Source organism: Euleptes europaea, chromosome 3 (genome assembly GCF_029931775.1).
Source record: "Euleptes europaea isolate rEulEur1 chromosome 3, rEulEur1.hap1, whole genome shotgun sequence".
Classification (NCBI taxonomy): domain Eukaryota; kingdom Metazoa; phylum Chordata; class Lepidosauria; order Squamata; family Sphaerodactylidae; genus Euleptes; species Euleptes europaea.
This window is the reverse complement of record NC_079314.1, coordinates 98,654,047-98,671,049: the sequence shown is the minus strand read 5'-3', so window position 1 is coordinate 98,671,049 and position 17,003 is coordinate 98,654,047. Positions and strand designations below refer to the sequence as shown.

The 17,003-nt window shown below is 42.1% G+C and overlaps 1 protein-coding gene across 8 annotated transcripts in view; it reads left to right on the top strand.

The window, feature by feature from the left end:
• MYBPC1 (myosin binding protein C1) overlaps window positions 1-17,003 on the top strand; it is an 81,069-nt gene that overhangs the window by 45,137 nt on the left and 18,929 nt on the right. For 4 of the 8 annotated variants that reach the window (XM_056847431.1, XM_056847429.1, XM_056847430.1 and 1 more), the window contains 6 exons: window positions 1,291-1,404; window positions 5,195-5,362; window positions 9,784-9,872; window positions 11,429-11,624; window positions 13,450-13,589; window positions 16,809-16,968. In XM_056847431.1, the coding sequence (XP_056703409.1) occupies window positions 1,291-1,404; window positions 5,195-5,362; window positions 9,784-9,872; window positions 11,429-11,624; window positions 13,450-13,589; window positions 16,809-16,968 (867 nt within the window). The remainder of the gene's footprint in view (window positions 1-1,290; window positions 1,405-5,194; window positions 5,363-9,783; window positions 9,873-11,428; window positions 11,625-13,449; window positions 13,590-16,808; window positions 16,969-17,003) is intronic. The other 4 variants (XM_056847435.1, XM_056847433.1, XM_056847436.1 and 1 more) reach the window with 1 other exon arrangement.

Below are 17,003 nucleotides of genomic sequence, written 5' to 3'. Positions count from 1 at the left end.
CTGATTCCAGTGAAACCGATATTACATTCCATAACATACAGATGTGTAGGCTCAAAATATCCAATATCACTCATAAGAGTGAAGTGAACAAATATGATGATCCCCTTAACTCATTCCCTTCATACATTCATTTATACTGCCAAGAAGTGAATAAGCAGCATTTGGGAGGTGAAAATGCTGACCCTCTGAATAATTAAGGACTCACAATTCTCCCCTTTGTCATCTCAGAATCAGCCATTGTAAATGCAAAATAAGCAAAGTGCTCTATTTCAGTAGAATTATTTCTACAAGAAATAATTTCTACTCAAGCTTTCTAGCGACATAGAAGTCTTTGTCGGCTAGGAAAAGGTTGATGTAATGAAGAGATCCATTACTCTTTGTGACCAAGATTACAAAAACATCTATCGCAAACTCAGATGCTGCTTATGCAGTGACCGCACATAAACACATGAACACGTGAAGCTGCCTTATACTGAATCAGATCTCAGTTTGTCCCAACTCCATGAACAAAGATATATGATAGAAATACCCATGGATTGTTGTGCAAAAAGAGATTCTTGTTTTATACCAACAAGCCAACAATTACAGGCATTCTCAACCTACTCAACAAATTCAAATAAAATGTGTACTCTGAACCCTTTATTTTCCCAATATGGATCCAATTTACATGTGAAATTCAGAACCGGAAACTTGATAGGAAAAAAACCCTAGCTATTTAGGACTACCTGTTTGAAATATCTATAAAAGTAGCATTGGCTACACATCCTACAAACTCACTTCCCCATAGTGCTGTAGCTAACTTATTGCCCATGTCCTGCCCATTTTAAGGTTCAGCAACATTACTGGCCATAAGACCCAATGAAGGCTTTGTCAGTTTTTCCACCAAGCAAGACATGCCTAAGAGATTTTTAATCATGGGCTGCAATCCGGTGAACCAGTTACATGGTATGGTCTATTTTGGCCTACCAAAGGCAGCGGTCTGTGAATGCAAGCTGTTCAATAGCGAACAAGTACTTCTTGTGGTACTCAGCACTAACGGATTGCAATCTTACATCAGCGTATCCATTCATGCCGTTGCTCTTCTCTATTTCCTTTATTTTTTCTGCCCTCTCTCTTATTCTGGACTACTGCTCTTTAATCTTCTCTTCTCTTTTTCTCAATGGATTTCTCCTGCCTATCTCTTCTTTTTCCAGTTTCTCATCTTTTTGGTTTCTTGCTCAGATATAGCAGTCTAAAAGGCCCCTTTGCCTATGGCTGTAAATTCCCATGTGTGCTTTCCAAATCGTTTAGGTCCCCAGGCGCCCATCACAGAGGGCGAGGGAGACACTTGTACACAGGAAATTAATAGTGAGGAGGCAGACGGGGGCCTGGCGCAGACTGAAGACAAGACAGCCAAACCAACCTGTGAGTGTTCAGTGTGACCTTTTATCCTCCCTCTGTTTTGTTCGTTGTTGTTTTTTCTTTGATCTGTGGTTGGAGCCCCAGTCTCATGGAAACCAAGGAGGTCTCATGGAAACCAAGAACTGTTTGATGAGCATAGGCCTCCCACACCCACCCACACATAAGCTTAATGATTTCACTATCTCACCAGTTCCTCGATCATCTCAAAGCTCTTCTTCAAGGTGCAGTACATATCTCTGTACACTTAATAACAGGGAGTACTAACTACTGACTCATTTCTTGCTTGCGTGAAAGTGGGTGCCACTGAATTAATTGTAATGATGGACTCTCATAAGGTTTATCGGCAGAAGTGTATGATGGTGAATTACTGGATCCAACGTATGACCTGGAAGGTAAATTTGCAGTGAAGATATTTAAAGCTACTTTCTGATGGACTTTTTGCAACAGTACAGTAATTGATTTGTTGGGCAGCACTGACTTACTATGGAAAAGCTATGACAATATTTGGATGGCTGGGTAAAGGTTCAGAAAACCTGACTTCTGTTATTCATCACATGTATAACAATAGCAACGCATGCAGTGTTTTTCAGCCTTTGTTTTGGTTTTCTTTATTGGCAATCTTCAAGCAGCAGTTGGTCAAACTCTTCCCAGGGGTGCTTTAGGATGATCCTACATTAAGAAAGGGGTTGGACTAGATGACCGTATGGCCCCTTCCAACTCTATGATTCTATGATATACCACAGTCCTGGGAGGCAGGTCCTTTTGACAGATGAAGAACAGAACCCGGCAGATAGTGACTTTCCCATACATGACCAGAACTCGGTTTATGGCTAAAACATAAAAACCTGAATGCAAATATTAGGTGTTCCCAGACCAAAGCTAGATCTACTAGAGCACACTGACTTGGATCCAGCAGTGTGTAAGTGGAAACTTAAATGGATTTAGTGCACTTTCACTTGCTGAAGATCTTGTGGAACATTAGCACTCTCCTCCCTGTATATTATATTGCCCTTATTGCACAAGTGGGATATGTTTAGTTTGACATAGCATGAACTGTTAATTGGGTCTTTTTCTTAAGTTTCCACTTGTGCAAGAGCTCCAGTGCAAGTGGAAATTTTGTGCTGGATTCAACCCAGTATCTTTGTACTTTTACTATCAAATTCTAGCAGTTTTGCAGCAATTTTTCAGCATTTTTTTTCCAGTAATATATACATGTTGTTTTCAAGCAGTGGCTACTGCTACTTTCATCTAAAGGATACAAGAGGAACTAAGCTTAAAAAGGAAAGCTGGAATAAGTTGTTTTATCGTTTTGATTGTCAGGTGCTTGATCTACCCATTATCTTTTGGTCTAGACCAGGGGTGTCGAATCAATTGTTAAGAGGGCTGGGTATGACATAAATGTCACTTGGTTGGGCTGGGCCATGCCTCGCCAGTCCAGATCGAGAGTGGGGAGGAGGTGGCTGCCTTGGCTGGCTCATGGGCTGGATCCGCGCTCTCAAGGGTCCGAATCCGGCCCACAGGCCTTATATTTGACAGCCCTCGTCTAGACCTTCTCACTCCAAAAATAAGATCCAGGTTTTTGAAATGAATGTGGTTACCAACATCTACTAAGTGTTCGATATTTTATTTAGCAGAAACAATTGTGCATCATTCTATCTTTATTATTTACTTTATTTGTTTGAGTCAGCTGTTAGCCATTTCTCCATATGTATTGTGCTTGAATGTCTTAGAATAAAAGTAAAATCAGTAAATTTTTAAAAAGTTAAATCAATAACCACAAAACACTACAGTTTTTACAAAAATGCAATTATCAAAACAAGATCAGTTCAATAACTCCTTGAATTAGCATCACTGGATGCATTTGTTTGGCTGTTTTTCAGCCACATTGGACACACAAATAGTCTTATAATTCAAATCCATAACAGTATACAATTTAAATAATGACAACAGCAATTGCCCTTGAAACACCCCGGTGAACTCTGTCTGACAGATGGAGTAGCAGAAATCTGCTTTGGAAGAAAAAAGAACTTGGCTTGAATACAACAAGATCTGCTGTTGGAATGGACCTCAGGGATGGGGCTTTCCTACTTCTCCCACCTGCTGTAACCCACCGACCTCCCCCCATGAAATAGCGTTACTGGGAGTCAGCAGACCCACAGGAACAGTATAGGGGGCAAATCAGGAGTCGGCAGTAGCAAGGGGGAATTGGTGGGAATCAGCATCCCTCTTTTGAAGACAGAAGTGCCCTTATGGCTTCAGAATTGTGAAGCTGGCTACAAGCCTATGTGCTGGGAAAATGGCATTCTTCAGTGGATGAGGTGTTGCAGATGGAGGACAAATTATTAAAGGGTTCTACTCATGTCCCTGTTCCAAACCCACAGTTGTTCACTTCTAGTCCTCTCCCTAGGACTCTTACTGGCCTGGCTGTTGCAATAGCCGTTGCTGTTCTTTTTACTCCCTCTTAGACATTGATTGTTTGGAGAGGGGCCAGACAGTTGACAGTCCTCCTCCGGATATCAGCACGATGTCATAAAGTCCTCTCTCCAAGCATTGTGCTGGCATCTGAAGCTACTATTTGAAACTTTGTATGATTTCTGTATTTTTCTGTTTCTGTAAGAAAAAAGGATAAAAACACTGGGCTTGGACTGCAGGCTACATATAAAATCACAAGTATAAACCGTTACAAAAATAATCAACACCACTGATGATATGTAAAATACAAATGACCAATAGACCATACGTGTTTTGGCCTCTTGGGCCTTCCTCAGTGGTCAAATTATACAAAACATAATTATTCAAAAACACATCCGGAAATGCACTTTACAATGCATTTTATCTGAAATTTGTAAAACCGTATATCCTGTGTGGCTAGATGTGAATCAATAATACCCATCATAGGTCTTTCAGCGTGGTATTTTGCTCACACAAGTATCTGGTGCAAAAACAAATTAATGTCTCCAGATGTGTTGTAACATCAACAAGTGACAAAATGCTAATAGATTTGTGAAGAGGGCCCTTGATTTCATATTGTGGCACATTGTGCTAGAGATAAATTTCATTTCACAAGGAAGTGATTTGCCATTAGCCACTGATGGTGGTTACTTATCATCTGATGTGTCTATGATCTTCCAAGATGTATGCTAGAATCCTGGAAATCTGTTTGCCTGTATCTATGGGCAAGTCATTTCTCAAGATGTAAATATCTCCTCATGAGTCTGACACTGAAGTAATCCCATTAGTGGAATTACCATAACTTTCACTTCATTAATTGATTAAGCATCAGGGAGCATGAACACTAAGGCAATGTGTGTACAGGCATGGACAAATCCCAGAACATTTCAAAAGTCAAAATCAGTTCTACAACCATAAGAGCTAAAACCTTTGTATATTTGGGAAGTATTTTTTAGCATCTAAACTGGGTGCTAGAATCCAGATATAAGATTACATGTGGAATTCTGTTACTGTGGGTGACATTCCTTTTGAGGACGCAGTACTTTAGTATTGATGGCCTGCCTTGCAGGGTTACAGTTAGTTATAATCACATTAAGGTATTTTTACAACAGACATTAGTGGATTGGTTTAAAACTGGGAATCCCTATTGTCTTTCTAAATCAGATACTTTTTGTTTCTTATTGCCATAGGTGGAATTAGTGGGCTGGCCATAATGGTGCAAATACCATCAACACTCTAAAAAACCATTTTAAAAAATTGGTGGTGTCATAGATACAAGTGTCCAAATATAATTCTGAATATTCTTTCTTCCCCCCCTCCTTTTGCTTCCTCCCTACTCCAGCGGAAGAATGGATCGTGGCCAATCCAGATCTAACTGACAAAACAAAATTCACCATCACTGGTCTGCCAACTGGAGCCAAAATCTTTGTCCGAGTAAAAGCAGTGAATGCAGCTGGTTCCAGTGACCCTAGGATGCATCCACAGCCGATTTTAGTCAAGGAAGTTATTGGTGAGATTGACTGTTTACCTGTGACTCGTGTTCATAAATTTTAGGGCAATATCATTAACTTCTTAGAAACTGAGTAACCCCCCCCCAAAAAAAATTATTTCATGTCTTTTATGTGGGGATTTATGTACACACTGGTTCACAGACTCGCTCTTCCTTTGATGTCTTCCTTGCATACCGGCATGACTATGGACAGAAGCTTGTAGAGTGCACATGCACTTTTAACAAGCCTTTCCCTGATTGGACAGCATTTTTTGCCAGATTATCAGTAACAACAATTGCTGGATTGGAGCCAGCAATGTAAGAGTGGAAAGGAAAATGTGCTTAGAACTGCAAGCAACAGCTTGTTTTTATAAAAATAACAAAACATTGGTCAGGATCATGAGGGAATGCCAAATGAACCAAACACCAAAGTCCTAACCTGCTGGCAGAAAATGACAATACTTTACTTTTGCAATTTAGGCTTTTTTCAGTTAGAAAATGGCAATAGAAAGGGACATACAAATCTCCCTGGGAGTCAGTTCCAGAGTTTTGATGCCGTGACTGAGAAGGCCCTCTCCCGGGTTGCCTCCCACCTAATCTCAGAAAGTGGGGGCACCCAAAGCAGAGCCTCTGAACATGACTGTAATGGTCGGGTGTGTTCATAAAGGAGTAGGTAATCCTTCAGGCATATTGTTCCCAAATCATATAGGTCTTTAAATGTATTTATTTACTTGTTTGTTTGTTCATTTATTTATTTGAAACATTTATTCTCTCGCTACTTCATACTGCTTCTTAACCTATTAGTTTTAAGCAGGTTACTAAAAAAAAAAAAAACTAGACCACATCTGAGTGGCTGTGAGAATCAATCACAAGGGCATAAATTTTTGCACCTGAAAAAGTGTTAGGTCTACTATTATCTTCTAATAAAAGAGATAATGTCTCAGCTTGAGCTATATTTTGGAGCAAAGGAATAATAAAAGATTTCTCAGTAAAATAGCTGCATTCAAAAGCCACTTGATACAGAGTATCTACACTACCTGCACCACAGTCACATACAGAGTAGGGTATCTCAAGATGCCTTACCATTTAGAGTCTTCCAAGGAAGGTATTTAGGCACACCAACATAAAGGCAGCTTATAATGAGTCAGATATGAACAGTAGATGGGAAACTGTCCAGTTGGAAGGATACTGACAAATTGGGTAGAACAAACACATTGTATTGTAATCATATCTAAATAAGCATTTCTTAATCGTGCTCATAGCTTCCTGTCTAGTGACTGATTGTCCAAGGAATGATTGAGGAGCTGAAGTTGTTGCTCTGCACGTTTATCCCAATGGGAAACATGAGAATCCTCCCTGATCAATCCGAGGTAGCCCTATAGGATGTCAGAGTGTATAATTTAACTTTGGGAGAACAGGCCTTCATTGAAGCCCGAGCTTCAAGATTGTCCCTATTTTGCTCTGAAGGCTACACAACTTGGAATTCCAGAGATGGAACATAAAATATTGATTAGCTACCTTGCAGAACTCAAGGCAATGTAAATAAAACAACAATTGTAAAAACGCATACCACAATTTAAAACCTCAGTGAGGTCTGCAAATAAATTAAAAACTAGATTAGTCAAATGCAGTCCTAAATAAAATTGTCTTCAACTGCCTCCTGAAGATTGAAGGGGGGGGGGGCTGGTGCACATCCCTAGGGCAGTGGTTGGCAAACTCATTAGTCAACAGAGCCAAATATCAACAGTACAATGACTGAGATTTCTTTTGAGAGCCAAAGTTCTTAAACTTAAACTATATAGGTAGGTACACTGTTTATTAACTTAATAAACTTTAATTAAAGTTTTAAGTCTTAATTAAACTATAGGTACACTGAATAAAACTTGATATCATACTTAATAGTGATCTTATTTATTGATAAAAATTAAATTGTAAGTCCCTGCCATTTCCCCCTCCCCGTCCGGAGTCCTCGTCTGGAGGCCTGGTCTACCGCCATAAAAGCCTATTGGTAGACCCCGCGCCCTCCGCGCCTAGGGAAGGTGACTTCTCTTGGGTGGGCGGCCGCAATCCTGCAGCCCAGAGCCGTACTCAAGGGGCCAAAGAGCCGCATGCTCTCGAGCCGCAGTTTTCCTACCCCTGCCCTAGGGAGGTTGTTCCATAATTGTGGGGGTAGCACTCAACAGACACTCTCTCATGTGTCCACCAGACGAGCCTCTTTGATTGGTGGGACAGTTAGGAGGGCCAGTCCCTGTGATTTTAATTCCCAGGCAGGAATAGGATAAGGCAGTCCTTCATATTCCCCAGTCCAAAATTGTTGAAGACTTTCTATTCCTTGGCTCTACCTTCAACCAAAAGGGAGAATGCAGCCAAGAAATCAGAAGGAGATTGAGACTAGGAAGGGCAGCCATGATGGAGCTAGAAAAGATTTTGAAGTGTAAGGATATGTCACTGGCAACTAAGACTAGATTAATTCATGCCATCGTATTTCCTGTTACTATGTATGGGTGTGAAAGCTGGACAGTGAAGAAAGCTGATAGGAAGAAAATAGATCCCTTTGAAATGTGGTGTTGGAGGAGAGTGTTACGGATACCGTGGACTGCCAAAAAAACAAATCAGTGGGTTATAGATCAAATCAAGCCTGAACTGACCCTAGAAGCTAAAATGACTAAACTGAGGCTATCGTATTTTGGTCACATCATGAGACGACAAGAGTCACTGGAAAACACAGTCATGCTATGAAAAGTTGAGGGCCGCAGGAAAAGAGGAAGACCCAACAAGAGATGGACTGACTCAATAAAGGAAGCCACAGCCCTCAATTTGCAAGATTTGAGCAAGGCTGTCAAGATAGGACATTTTGGAGGACTTTCATTCATAGGGTCGCCATGAGTCGGAAGCGACTTGACAGCACTTAACACACACACAGGGTTGCCAGGTCCCTCTTCGCAACCAGCGGGACGTTTTTGGGGCGGAGCCTAAGGGGGAGGGTTTGGGGAGGGGAGGGACTTCAATGCCATAGAGTCCAATTGCCAAAGCGGCCGTTTTCTCCAGGGGAACTGATCTCTCTCGGCTGGAGATCAGTTGTAATAGCAGGAGATCTCCAGCTAGTACCTGGAGCTTCTGAGAGAAATATGCACTAGTACTAACAAGTCTGGCTGAGAAAACAATAGTACAAGGCTCAATCAATCATTTACAAAAACATGTATTAGACAATAACAATGGTGAAAGTGCAGAAAGTGCTAAAAAGGAAACTTATCTACAATTATAACAACAATGATTTTAAGAGTTAATAAATATGATTCATTGAGAGGTCATTAAGACTCTATAAAAGTTCATAATAAATATGTTCTTTCCGTTCTTCTTTTAGCACTTTCTGCACTTTCACCATTGTTATTGTCTAATACATGTTTTTGCAAATGATTGATTGAGCCTTGTACTATTGTTTTCTCAGCCAGTACCTGGAGCTTGGCAACCCTATGTACTAGCTGCAGCTTCTGAACACTCTTCAAGGATAGCTGCAAATAGAATGTGTTGCAGTAGTCAAGTCTAAGGCATGGATCAGTGTGGCTAGATCTGACTGGCCCAGGAACAGATGCAGCTGACTCATCCGTTGAAGCTGGGCAAAAGCACTCCAGACCACCACAGCCACCTGGTTTTCTAAGGCAACTGCTGTGTTGAGCAGCACTCCCAAGCTGCAAACCTAGCCTTTCAGGGGCAGTATAACCCCATCCAAGACAGGAGAGACCTGAAGTCCCCAGTCTACCTTTCTACTAACCCAGAGAACCTCTGTCTTGTCAGGATTAAGGTTCACCTTAGTAGAAAAGGGGGGGGGGAAAGGAAAAAGGAAAAGGGAAAAAAAAGGAAAGGAAAGGAAAGGAAAAGGAGAAAAGGGCAAGAGTCCAGTAGCACCTTAAAGACTAACAAAAATATTTTCTGGTAGGGTATGAGCTTTCGTGAGCTACAGCTCACTTCTTCAGATACCTACCAGAAAATATTTTTGTTAGTCTTTAAGGTGCTACTGGACTCTTGCCCTTTTCTACTACTGCAGACAGACTAACACTGCTACCCACTGTGAATAAGGTTCACCTTGTTCACCCTCATCTACCTTTACTTAAGTGCAAGCAGACAGGAAGGAGTCATTTGAGCACTTCCACTTGCATGAGGAATATTGTACATATGGAAATTTTCCATAGGATCCAACCCATTAATTTGAGAAGGGGCATAGCTCAGCTGTACCATAGATACCTTGCACACTGAAGATCCTGGGTTCAGTCACAGATAGCATCTCAGAGGAAGCAACATTTGATGGAGGTGTTGGAGAAGTGCTGTCAGAGTAGACAATACTGCATTTAGATGGACACATTAAAAGACATCTTGTTATGAAGTTATTCCTGCGTAATACTAATTAAACAAATATTAAAAAATAGATGCCTTTTTTGATTAAGAGCCTCCGAAGATTCGCCTGCCAAGACACTTAAAGCAAACCTATATTCGACGAGTTGGAGAAGCTGTGAATCTTGTAATTCCCTTCCAGGTAAGAAGCAAAGATACATTTTATCTCATTCTTAGAACTCTTCCCTTAGTTCAGAGCAGATGGCAGAACGTAATGTCATGAGATGTGAAGATACCATTAAGATATTCTCAAAGCAGCACCATATCGCTAAATCTAATAGTAAACTGACTGGCCCAGGGTAAGATAACTAAATCCCACAACTGGGCCTCCAAAAGACAGGGTAGGAATCTTTACATGCTCAGGATATGCAGAGAATTATGATTTTGTAAATTAGTCAAAGAAACTCCCCTAAAAAGAGACTGTTGGGGATTTCAGTAGTGTGAAAATAACAATACTGACTTCAGTTAGTGTGAGGGTTACTACATCAAAATACATGCTGCTTTTTGAATATTTATGGAAAATTTCTGCAGATACTGAATTTTCAAAGAGAACTCAATAAGGGCGTTGTGAACAGTGGCTATTGTGCCCAGCTCTCGTGATAAAGAAACAGGACATGAGGAATTTGAACGGGCCATGAGCTAGAAAGTACCAAGCTCCGGCAGAAGCTGTCACAGTGAATATCAGTGCTGGGCAGCAACATTAGGGTAGGGTTGGACCTCTGTGCCATGCTTCCACATCTGGTTGACCAACAAATTAAACACATTGCTGGATAGGGTTGCCTACTCCAGGTTGGGCAATTCCTGGAGATTTGGGGATATAATATGGGGAAGGCGTTTGGAGAGGATAAGGGGCTGAGCACAGATGCGATGCCAAAGGGTGCACCCTCCAAAGCAGCCATTTTCTCCAGGGCAACTGATCTCTGCCATCTGAATTTCCAGGAGAAGTTCAGGCCCCACCTGGAGGGTAACAAACTTACCTGAAAGTAACAGTATAGACGTAACATATTGTAATGTGTTCCATTGGCTAAAATGGCTTTGCATTGATAATTTCGGGGTGGGGGGAACTATCTTCGTCCGCTATAGCAAAAACAAAAAATTCTTGCAGCATCTTGAAGACTAGCACACTTTATTCAAGCTTTAATTTTTACAGTGCCACATGATTCTGCTTTGTTTCTGCAACGATGGTTCATAAAGCAGTTGTCCAAATTTATACCCACTAGAAATCATACAGAATAAATTTGTGCATATGTTGTTGGGAGTACCCAGTTCAACTCTACCAGTTATGGTCATATCAGAGTTATCTTTACCCCCAATAGTAACATGATTTGCTATTAATTTTTGACTGAAGATTTTCTTCTCCCTGTTGTCAACTTTTGTAACTTTGGCCTATGAGAAGATGAAAGTAGGGTTGCCAGGTCCCTCTTCACAATGAGCGGGAGGTTTCTGGGGTGGAGTTTGTTAATTTTATACTATAGCTGGTAGTATAACAATGTTTGTTTCTGTTTGTGCTGCGAGTTTATGATTCTGAGTTTGTTGTCTGCTATGACTTTGAGTCAATGCGATAAAAGTATTTGATTTGATGGTTCATAAAGTAGCTGACCAACTTTGGTCTGCTATCTTTTTTGCTCTTTTGCTTTATATTTAAAGATATCTGTAAAATAATATACTACTATGATTTGCCTCAATGGTTTTTAACAGGGAAGACCAAGACCTAAGATATCGTGGAAGAAAAATGGTGCCCATGTAGACAAGAACCAAATTAACATCCGCAACAGTGAACATGACACTATCATCTTCATCCGAAAGGCAGAGAGGATCCACTCTGGGAAATATGACATGAAAGTCAAAGTAGACAATTTGGTGGACAAAGCCACAATAGACATCCAGATAGTTGGTATGTCTTTAAAAAAAAAGTGTGATTGATGGGAATATGTAGTTTGTTTGTTGTGATGTTCTGGCAGTTTGGTTCAGCACCGTGCTCACATACCCCTAAAAATTGTTTGGAAGGAATTTAGGGAGAGAGCAACAGGAAATGGATATGTGTAACTGCTCTTGACTCCTCTTGTATGCTTTTTCTCAAGTATTGGAATATCATCTACTAGAGTTAAGTGATTCAGAGGGTTTTTTAAAGCTTTTTTTTTTTTTTGGATAATGTACACATTCTGAAGAAGCATTATATGAAGCTCCAGAATGTGACCCAATTCTTTGTGTCAGCTCTGTTCATGAGAGCCTGGGCCACATCCTCAGCTTGGATAAATGTTGTGCTTCTAATAAGAGATATCATACTGTTATGTGTACATATTCTTATTCAGAATTCTGTGCTGTTTAATGTTGTCTAACAATATTGTGTCTTACTACAATTTCTACTGGGAGTTTGAGTGGTAAAAGGCCCATTGTGATGCAGCACTTCTAGGTGTACATGCACCCCAAGGGGCCTTTTACCACTCAAACTCCCAGTTTGGCAACCCTACTTGCAACCCTATTATAAGCCCATTGGAACCAGTGAAACATTTCCAATTCTGTGAATTTTTGCAAGACTAAATAAGGGAGTAGTGTATAATATGTGATAAAGGACCTCCCCAGAGCTTTTCAACAGAGCAGCAATGTGGATAAAATCTGTGGTGCTTGAAATAGTAACCAACAGCAGATCGGGGTGGATTGGAATTAGGTTTGCCAGGTCCCTCTTGGCCACCAGCAGGAGGTTTTGGGGCTGGAGCCTCAGAAGGGTAGGGTTTGGTGGGGCGAGGGACTTCAATGGCATAGAGTCCAATGGCCAAAGTGGCCATTTTCTCCAGCTGAACTGATCTATATCAGCTGGAGATCAGTTGTAATAGCAGGAGATTTCTAGCTAGTACCTGGAGGTTGGCAACCCTAACTGGGGAAATGGCCTGGAAAAAGGACTCACCTCTTTGCCCGCCCTGGCCCTGCCCCCCCCCCGCCAAGGAGAGAGGGAGTGAGTGAGCGACCCACGTCTTTTCAAGCCCCTTACAGGTCTCAAGTGGGCTGGGCACCTCCCCTCGGGCCAGGTGGACTTTGGGAAGACTGGGTGCTGCATCTGGCAGGCTGTGTACCTCCTCCCCTGGGTGGGCAATGGGCCTCCTCCCCCAGGCCACGCAGGTCCCAGGTAGCTGTGTGCCATGTCCCCTTGGCCGCTTGGGCCCTGAACGTGTTGGCTTCCCATGCTTGCCCTTTTTGCCCCTGGCCTGACCTGGCCCAACCCAAGTGGGGACAAGATACCATCAGCTCACTAGGAGAAATCCTAGTGGCGATAATGGCCATTCCGGCCCCACACCATATGCAATATAATGGCACTGTGAAATGGTTGAAGTGGCCAGATGGTAAAGGCTGGACTGGAGACTATTCAGTCATCATCCTAAACATCTGTTGCTTATCGTAAAGCCATAATCTTGATGCAACACTATGCTTTTTTATATAGAAAGATTCATTTGGGGGAGCCAAAGTAGAAAGTTAAATTCTCTGAACAGTGCCAATTATACTTTGGATCAAATTGATGATTTCTGTAGATGGAATGAGACAGAAGACCCCATAGAAACAGAATTTGGGATGGTATTTGGGCCTGCAGAGAAAGAGGGGATTAAGAACAGTTGATATAGCTCCATCTGCAGAAACAGACCATTGGACCCAAGCCTATGAAATTAAGAAAAATAGAATTCAGTAGTAGAATGTGAAATACCAATAGTGATATTTTATTGTTTCAGATCGACCAGGGCCACCCCAAGTTGTATCAATTGTAGATGTCTGGGGAGAAAATGCTGCGTTGGAATGGAAGCCACCAAAGGATGATGGCAATGCAAACATTACTGGTTACACAATTCAAAAAGCTGACAAAAAGAGTATGGTAAATATAGATATTTATGCCATTTGCTTAAATCACAACATATTCATTTGTGTTGATTTTGTAGTATATCCAATTTAGAGTCAAACCATGCAACTGAGTTTATGCCAGAATAAAAGTCTGTTAGTCTTTAGAGGGCCACAAGAATTAAGTCTAGGATTAGCTAAGGTTGCCTACTGAGTGTGCACTAGGGTCGCCAAGTCTGGGGTTTGGGGCGGAGCCTGAGGAAGGAGGGGTTTGTGGGGGAGGGGAGTCCAATTGCCAAAGTGGCTATTTTCTCCAGGTGAACTGATCTCTATTGGCTGGAGATGAGTTGTAATAGCAGGAGATCTCCAGCTATTACCTGGAGGTTGGCAACCCTATCACTTAGGTCCATAGGTTAACTGCTCTTTAGCTCTTACCTTCTGACTCACACTAGGGTTGCCAGCTCTGGGTTGGGAAATACCCAGAGATTTTGGGGGTGGAGCCTAAGGAGGGGAGGGACCTCAGCAGGGTATAACGTCATGGAGTCCACCCTTCAAAGCAGCCATTTTCCCCAGGGGAACGTATCTTGGTTGTCTGGAGATCAATTATAATAGTGGGGATCTCCAGGTACCACCTGGAGGTTGGCAATCCTAACTCACACCTCTGGTCATACTAGGGTTGCCAGCTTCAGCTTAGGAAATACCTGTGGATTTTGGGTGTGGAGCCTGGGGAGGGGGAGTTTGGGGAGGGGGGACCTCAGCAGGGTATAATGCCATAGAGTCCATCTTTCGAAGCAGCCATTTTCTCCAGGTGAATGGATCTATGTTGCCTGGAAATCAGTTCTAATAGCGGGAGATCTCCAGCCATCACCTTGAGGCTGGCAACCTTAGGTCATGCCCAAGCGTATATATCTGCAGAACAAAGGAGAACATGTTAGATCTTATCCAGCTGTTGCTAGCAAGATGGAATAGGGCCTCCGTCACAATGAAGTGACTTTGGAACTCCCTACCCTTAAAGGCCCTCTTTATACATATGTTACTCTTGAATGGTGAGAAACCACTTTAATTTTACTTCCATGAATCATAATGCTGTTTTAATCTTGCTCGCTCATAGTGCAGTCCTAATCAGAGTTACATAATTGATGTCAATGGATTGAGAAGGGGGTAACTCTCTTTAGGACTGCATTGTAGGTCACTTACTTGCAATGACCAGATCTCTGGCAAGGCAAGGGTGTTGCATTCTTTACCCCAATCTCTGTCCTTATCTGCAGTGGTATTTTCACAATCAAATAAGAACATGACCTTTGAATATCAAGGCCTCCTCCCCTGCTTTCAACTCTTCAAAATCTGTATTTCAACATTTTGCTTTTCCTAGAATTATCCCCTGGACTAAAGAGACTGTGCCAAGTTCCTAGAACTCGCTTTCTATTCAGGTTTTGCCGAATAATCAACTCAACATGCGGCTTTCTGTATGCTTTGCTGTCAGGATAGAGCAACCCAGGATGGACCCATTCAAATGCAACATTTTGCATGCTGCAACAGTAACAATTTGAATGTGTCTATGCAATTTTATAAGCAAGAGAGGAGGATGGAACATTGGTTAATATGTTTTAGAAGTGATCAGTTTTTATTCCATGCTCTCTTTCTGCATACCCACACATACATATTTGTGCCTTTGGGATAGTTTTTTCAAGCCACAAAATACCAAACACCCCTGCAAGTACGTAACTTGTATATTCACCATCACTTTCCTATCATTTTACACCATGAGGGGGGCTGTGGCTGAACCCTGCCTAAAATCTTTCTCCTGCCAACTGAATATACAGATTAGATGTGGCTAATCTGAGGGGTCAGACTACATGTTACATAGGGTCTTTGCGAATGGATCTGCTGACATTCTCTTTAATGTTCAAAAACGGCTGTGGAGGAGCCCTTTGGAATGGGGCCACTGTGATGGTTAGCAGAGTTTACCCTTTCCCACAACTGGTCCTCCGGGAGAAATTGTCACCAGGACTCTTATTTGGCACAGTATGGAGAAAGCACAAGTGCAATATGGGTACCTGCATTTTTTCCCCCTACCAAGATTAATGCTAGCTGGGGCAGGGGGAAAGGCCTGAACACATGAAGCTGCCCTCTACTGAATCAGACTCTTGGTCTGTCAAGCTCAGTCTTGCCTGCTCAGGCAGCTGCTCTTCTGGGTCTCAAGAGGAGCCCTTTCCCATTACCTGATCTTTTTTTTTAACTGGAGATAATGGTGATTGGCTCTGGGACCTTCTGCCTGCAAATTAGATACTTTCCCACCATGCCATAGCCCCTCCCCATAAACAAAACCCTACATCATGACTGTCAGAGAGCCAACGTGGTATAGTGGTTGAGAGCGGCAGACTCTGATCTGGAGAATTGTGTTCGATTCCCCACTCCTCCACATGAAGCCTGCTGGGTGACCTTGGGCCAGACACAGTTCTCTCAGAACTCTCTCAACCCACAAAGAGGCAGGCAATGGCAAACCTCCTCAGAATGTCTCTTGCCTTGAAAACCCTATGGGATCGCCATAAGTCAGCTGTGAATTGATGGCGCACACACACACACACACACACACACACACCATGATTATGGGTCCATATCATATGGCTGCTTTTTAATGTAAAAGAAAACATTGCAAGAGCTAGTCATCTCAAATAGTGTCGTTTGACCCTTGGCAGTCAAAGAAAGACTGGCATGATCCAGAAAGGAACTGCTGGCTTATACTCTCTCTCCCCCTTCTCTTACACAGCTTCTCTTCCAGTTTCCTATTTAGCACTAACCACAGTTTGTGGAGATGTCTGTATTAGCAAACTTTGAGTACCATTTTCCTTCCAAGCCAGAAAGAAGCATGTTTAAAACCATGGGTTTTTTATTTAGGTTGAAGGGCAAGTGCAAACCACAGCTTGTAATTTAGGATGTCAGGGCAAGCCATAAATTAGGAAACTGAAAGGGAAGCTACACACAAGAAAGTGAAGAGGAGGACACAAGTCTGCAGCTGATCACTTATCTTTCGAAGCATGGTTTGGGGAATAATCAGAATGGAGCCACTCTGTACATACCGAGTGGATACACTTAGTAGAAACTCTTTTCATATCGTTGAATGCTGAGCCTGGTTTCCTTCTCTCCTTAACATTTATTTTCTTGGTTGCCTTTTCATGGGAGGTATTTCTAAAAAGTTAGTTGCCTGTTAGCTGATTGCACTGTAGGAAACTTAACCTAGGCTTTTGTCTTGCAGGAGTGGTTCACTGTAATTGAACACTACCACCGAACTAGCGCTACCATTACAGAACTCGTCATCGGCAATGAGTATTTCTTCCGGATCTTCTCTGAAAACATGTGCGGTCTCAGCCAGGACGCAACAATGACGACAGAGAGTGCTGTGATTGCAAAGGATGGTTAGACGATTCAATGTAAAAATATGGCACTAAGG